At 39.7% G+C, this 6,266-nt stretch overlaps 1 protein-coding gene across 1 annotated transcript; it reads left to right on the top strand.

Annotated features, from left to right (window-relative positions):
• Positions 1 to 4,501: 4,501 nt before the first annotated feature.
• On the top strand, positions 4,502 to 5,889 carry LOC104803372. Its single transcript, XM_010527297.1, has 3 exons — positions 4,502 to 5,141; positions 5,233 to 5,351; positions 5,440 to 5,889. Exons 1-3 carry the CDS (start codon positions 4,502 to 4,504, stop codon positions 5,887 to 5,889), a joined length of 1,209 nt encoding a protein of 402 aa, XP_010525599.1.
• The last annotated feature ends 377 nt before the right edge of the window (positions 5,890 to 6,266 follow it).

Below are 6,266 nucleotides of genomic sequence, written 5' to 3'. Positions count from 1 at the left end.
CGGGAACTAGAACCTTAAAAGAAACGATTTTCTTGTGTTCTAGATCTGTCTTAGGGTTCTGTAAGTCGAGTTCTCTACTTAGGACGGCGTCCAACACCTCCTTATAAGATAGAAACCCTAGTCCTTGTGAAAAGAGACTTTTTCCGAGTATTGACTCGGTCCGAGTCAGAACGAATCAGCCCAAGCCCATTGTCAACTCTTGACTCGACCCATTGAGTATTGACTCTATCCGAGTCAAAACTTTGACCTCGACCGAGTCAAAACATCAGCCAAGCCCAAAACACTTTCTGGGCTTCGACCCGCATGGAACTGACTCGGTCCGAGTCAAATAGAATAAGTTCGGCAGCGGATCGCGAAATCTTACTGACTCGGTCCGAGTCAGAAGGCTGAAAACGTCCCGACACTATGATTTGATCCGAAAACGGTTTTTCCGACCAAATCCAAGTCTTCCTTTCCGAAACTTCACATATAAGTCCATCCCTAATGGTGTGTGACCCTGTAGGCCCATTCGTAGTGGCAGTAGCCTCGAGAACCATTCCCGATCTACAAGTCATTGTTAGCCTCTAGCAAGACGCCATGACCACCCATTTAGAATTGAGTTAGAGGTGATCTAACCAAGGCAGTAACAGCTCGAGTTCTGATCCTTTGTCTCACGATATCATATGTTGAACAAGGGCATGGTTTGAGCCACCCTTCAAGTTCAACCGCTTTCTCGTCTTGGCAAATCGACTAGTAAAATAGATGCAACTTCATCTATAGCGTGGCCACGCATTTTCATAGTCCGACTTCCACGAGAGGGCCCAGCGATATCTCTCCTATTGAGGAGGTGATAAGTCCCATATTGCATGTCTATTATCTCCATATGATTCGTGAACGTATCTGATCAACGCCGTTATAATCATCCGGTTAAAGACGACGTTTGACGCAGTCAAGACATGCCACTCCTCATATCAGATACTCTAGACATCTCAGGTCTGAGGATCCAAGAACGAACCGCTTTATGAGATTCAAGTCATGACTCTGTCCATGTGACAATCTCATGCGGGTCAACCAACTCGTTCACAACGAGTACCCATGATTGTGATATGCATCCAATGCATCGATCACACCTCATGCTAGTCTTAATTCATCATTGTTCCCACAATGATAACTGACCAGGGTGTTTAGAATCATTCTATAATGATTCAAGGATACCGAAATATAACAAACATGCCAATCATATAACGGGAATGTAATGCATTCATAAACCAATGAATCAATACAAAGTCAAAGTGTCATATCACGGATCATCCTAGAGCATCACAACCAACAAAACCATCCTAACTTCCCTTACAAGAGAAACAATTACCAAAATGCTCCTCAAGAGAACATGAACCGAACGTTCCAAAACGCGGGACCATTCCAGGGTCAAACTTTCCAACAGAGACCTCAACAACCGTTTCACGGATACCGAGGGTATCAAGGAAACCAAAAGTTTCGAGGTCAGCCACAACAACAACCTTAGCAAAAGTTGGATCAGACCCCCGCTATTAAGTCAATGCTCGAAATGCTCCTGCAAGGGCAAGGGTCTATGAGCAACACAATGCAAGGGATGGTCACCGAACAAAGTGATTTAAAGAAGCAAATCCAAGGGATAGAGTCCCATGTCAAGCTTCTAGATAACCAGGTAGCTCAACTTGTAGCTAAACCTAGCAGAACGCAGGGCACATTACCTGGTAAACCTGAGCCAAACCCTCGTGAGCAATGTGAACGACAACGATGTTGGTTTAGTGCTCTATGATGTACTGATTATGAGCTTTGTTCAGATACATTCGATGTATTGATACTTTCTATATGTTTTTTTATGAGAGTATCTTGTTCATTACAAGTTCCTGCATGCTAGATCTGTTATGAAATCCATGTATCATTATGAATGATACTAAACTCCCTAGTCTTGTGTCATTATGGGAATAACGACATAATAAGACTAGTATGATGTGTGATTGATGATCACATAGATGATCATAGGTATTGGATACGATCACAATCATACGTATTCGTTGCAGAACGGAATACTGGACTGACCCGCATGAGATTGTCACATGGACTAGCGTCATGACTTGAATCTCATACGACGATTCCATGATTGGATCCTAAGACCTGAGATATCTACAGAATCCAACATGAGGAGTTGCGTGCATTGATTACGTCAAACGTCCTGTGTAACAGGAGGACTATAAAGGCGTGTATCAGGTACGAAACGAATCATGTACTGGATTGTAGATAGTCAAGACGGGATTTGTACCTCTCGTAAAAGAGAGAGATATCGCTGGACCCCTCGTGTGAGCAAGACTGTAGAAATGTGTGGCCGCACTATAGACGAACGTCGTCTATTTCAGACAGTCGAACTCAGTGAATGAGAAAGCAGTCGAATCAGATAAGGTGGCTTGTCCATGCCTTATGTTCGACATATGATATCGCGATACAAAAGGATCATCAGTCGGAATCATCACTGGCTTTCGTATGATCACAAACAAACTCTATTCGAGATAGATAGTCATAGTGTCTTGCTAGAGACCGCCTATGACTTGTATTACCGGAATGGAGATTCTGCGTTTTACTGCTATTCCGGATGAGCCTTAGTTCGAAAAAAGCCGCCTGGGGCGCGCCTAGGCGGTCGAGGCGCAGATGCGCTAGAGGAATCGCATCTCCACTCAGATGCAATGCGACGGACATGAAGCGGGCTAAGGCGCGCCTCTGACATGCGGCGATTTGAAGCGCAGGCGTGCGCGTCAGCTTACACGGGCGCCGAAAAAGGTAGGTTACGAAATAAAAAGGAAAAAACAGAATCGATGAAAAAAAAAGGAAAGTTAACAAAAAAAAAAAGGAAGTGGAAGCTTGCATAAGACCGAGAAGCGCAAACCCAGAAAAATCAAAGCGCAAACCCAGAAAAATCAAAGATCTACAGAGATTCAACAGGGAGAAGGAAACAAAAAAAAGAATCGGCGGACTACGAGTTTTTTTCTGTTTGGTCGTTTGTAGGTAATATTGTATTTTTTGTTATCAATCGTCATCGCCGGCGTTGTTTTGCTGTCGGTAGGTTTTTGTATTTTTTTTGCATCTGAGAGTGAGCACGAACATAAAGATGAGCAGGAAGATAAAGTTGAGCACGAAGATCGAGACATATAATATAACATATAACACGTGTATTCCTTTAAAGCTTTGTTCTTTCTAAAAATTAATTTTTTTAGATTGTACGCTTTGTTTGCTTTTTTTAGATTAACAGTTTTGACTCATATAACAACATGTAATTATTAAAAACTTATATGATCAATATTATATAATTTTGCACAGAATTTTACAATGGAATCAGAGAGCACTCCGAAGGATCCTGCATATAAATACGGTACAAAAGATGCTGTCAATCGAAACAATTTTACGTGTCGATTTTGTCAGAAAGTTACCAAGGGAGGAGTTCAACGATTGAAACAACATTTAGTTGGAGGTTTTAGAAATGTGATCAAATGCCCTACATGTCCCGACCCGATAAGAGCGGAGATCTCGGATTTTATGATGAAAAAGGCAGCTTTGAAGATTGAAAGTCAAATGTTGCCTAAAATTCCGATTGGAACTCAATCCGATGATGGTTTGGATGAAGATGAAGAAGAGTTTGTCCCTAAAAAACCAAGAATGAAGGGTCCAATGGATATGTTTGACAAGAATGAAGGGTTCAATGGATATGTTTGTCACTCCTCAAGGTAACCCAAAAAAGGATGGAATCAACAAGGTTGTTGACAAGAACCTCCGACAAAAAACTTGTAGAGCAATAGTTAGATTTTTTTACGATGCTGGAATTCCATTCAATGCTGCTAGTTATCCAAGTTTTGCAGAGATGTGTGAAAGTATCGGACAATATGGGCCGGGATTGAAGGTGCCTAGCATGTATGAATTAAAAGTTCCTCTTCTCAAAGAAGAGGTAAACGACACTGAAACGCAATTAAATGAGCACAAGGATGAGTGGAAAGAAAAAGGTTGCTCAATTTTATCAGATGGATGGCGTGATTCGGTTGCTAATAAGGATATAATAAATTTCCTTGTTAACTCTCCCAAGGGTTCAGTTTTTATGAAATCCATGGATGTGTCAGAGATTGTCAAAGATGCCAATTTATTGTATCGGATGGTTGATGATATGATCGAGAAAGTGGGAGAGGATAATGTAATCCAAGTGGTGACAGACAATGCTTCTAATTATGTTAAAGCTGGTACAAAATTATTTATCTCAATTTTCATTGACTTTTTTTTTTATAATTTATGATGATTCTGCTGATCAATACATTTTTTATGTTTATTTGTAGGAAAATTGCTCGAAGCTAAGCGACCTCATCTTTTCTGGACTCCATGTGCGGCGCATTGTATCGATCTAATGTTGGAGGATATTGGAAAAATCCCCAAGGTACAAACTACACTAAAGAAGTGTATGTTCATAAATGGTTATATATATAACCATGTACCTCTTGTGAACATGATGAGGCGGTTCACAAATCAAAGGAATCTGCATCGACCCGCGGTAACTAGGTTTGCGACTTCTTTTATAACTCTTTCACAGTTCCACAAACAAAAGAATAATTTGAGAAAGATGATTACGTCACAAGAGTGGAATGGATCAAAATGGTCAAAAGAGGCGGGGGGAAGGAAAATGGCAGGATTTCTTTTGCAAGATTCCTTTTGGAGAAATATGTTATATTCTCTCAAGTTAACTGCACCTCTTGTTAAAGTTCTTAGGATTGTTGATGGGGAGAGAAAACCGTCAATGGGTTATATGTATGGAGCTATGGATAAGGCCAAAGAAGCTATTGCTACAAATTTTGGTTCCGATGATGAGCAATATAAGGTAGCATTTGAGTATATTGATAAGAGATGGGACTGCCAACTTCACCGACCTTTGCATGCTGCCGGCTATTTTCTAAACCCAAGTCTCCATTATGGTAATCCAGATTCTAATTGTGAAGAGGTTATGAAGGGTGTATTTGAATGCATTGCTAGATTATCTCGTACCGCTGAAATGGAAGACAAGATTATAACAGAAATGGACACATATAAATCAGCGGAGGGTCTTTTCGGTCTACCTACGGCCATTAGATCAAGGAGCATACGCTCTCTAGGTATTTTTTTAAATATAAGTTATTATAAATGATATATATTTATATATTTAGAAATATATAAAATGTTTTTTTATTTTTCTGTCTTTAATAGCAAAGTGGTGGTCTTCTTTCGGATCTTCGACTCCTAATCTTCAAAAGTTCGCCATAAAAATCCTCAGCCTCACTTGTAGTGCTACAGGTTGTGAGAGAAATTGGGGTATTTTTCAACATGTAAGTATATGTTCCTTTTGTTTGTTTACAATAACATACATTATTTTGTTACCAAACTATTAATTTGTATCTTTTTTTATTTTTTTAGATTCACACCAAGAAGAGAAACAGATTACTACAAAGTCGCCTCAATGACTTGGTTTTCATTAAATACAATCGTGCTTTGCAACGCCGATACAAAATGGAAGACACACGTGATCCCATTCTTTTGGATGAAATTGATGAAAGCAGTGAATGGTTACTTGGAAGAATGGAAGGCAACTCAGATGACGATGATTTTGTGTTTGATGATGATGATAGCCTCACGTGGAGTCAAGTTGGTAGGATAGCAGGGGCTTACGATCCGAGTTATAATACTAGGCGTTCAAGTTCAACAAATGCACAAGATGGTCCCGCTCTTTCCTCCCGGATGAATAAAAGAAAGAGTATAGCTATTGAGAACACTTTGACATTGATGGATGAGGAAGAAGAAGAAGATATTGGTAAAGACGATGATTACGACGAAGATGAATGTTATGATCATATTGATCTTGATTAGATATTTAAAAAAAGACATTGATCGACGTTTTGGATTTTTTATTTCGGATGTTTATTTTTTTATTTGATGATTTTGAACATTAATATATATTAAATATTTTGCATTTGGATAATTTTTATATATATTAAACATAATATTTAATATATCTTAATAATATTTTTACAAAAAACGCATCGCACACAGGATGCACGCGCTTCGCATCGCGCCTCGCGCCTCGGATTTTAGAGACCTCTTGCGCCTCTATGCGCCCCGCGCATTTTACAACCAAGGATGAGCCTATAGGGTCACACACAATAGGGATGGACAAGTACGTGTGCTAAATTATCCCGATTAGGAATCCTAATTGGATTGAGATTCCTAATTGGAATAGGAATCCT

This window comes from Tarenaya hassleriana, unplaced genomic scaffold (assembly GCF_000463585.1).
Source record: "Tarenaya hassleriana unplaced genomic scaffold, ASM46358v1 Cleome842, whole genome shotgun sequence".
Classification (NCBI taxonomy): domain Eukaryota; kingdom Viridiplantae; phylum Streptophyta; class Magnoliopsida; order Brassicales; family Cleomaceae; genus Tarenaya; species Tarenaya hassleriana.
Note: the sequence above shows the minus strand (reverse complement) of the source record. Positions and strands in the feature narration are given on the sequence as shown.

Excerpts from the sequence above, each read along its gene's own strand:
- LOC104803372 (XM_010527297.1), top strand. The coding sequence starts at position 4,502 with ATGATGAGGCGGTTCACAAATCAAAGGAATCTGCATCGACCCGCGGTA. Across the intron at positions 5,142-5,232 it reads AAGGAGCATACGCTCTCTAG|CAAAGTGGTGGTCTTCTTTC; the intron begins GTATTTTTTTAA and ends TGTCTTTAATAG. Across the intron at positions 5,352-5,439 it reads ATTGGGGTATTTTTCAACAT|ATTCACACCAAGAAGAGAAA; the intron begins GTAAGTATATGT and ends TTATTTTTTTAG.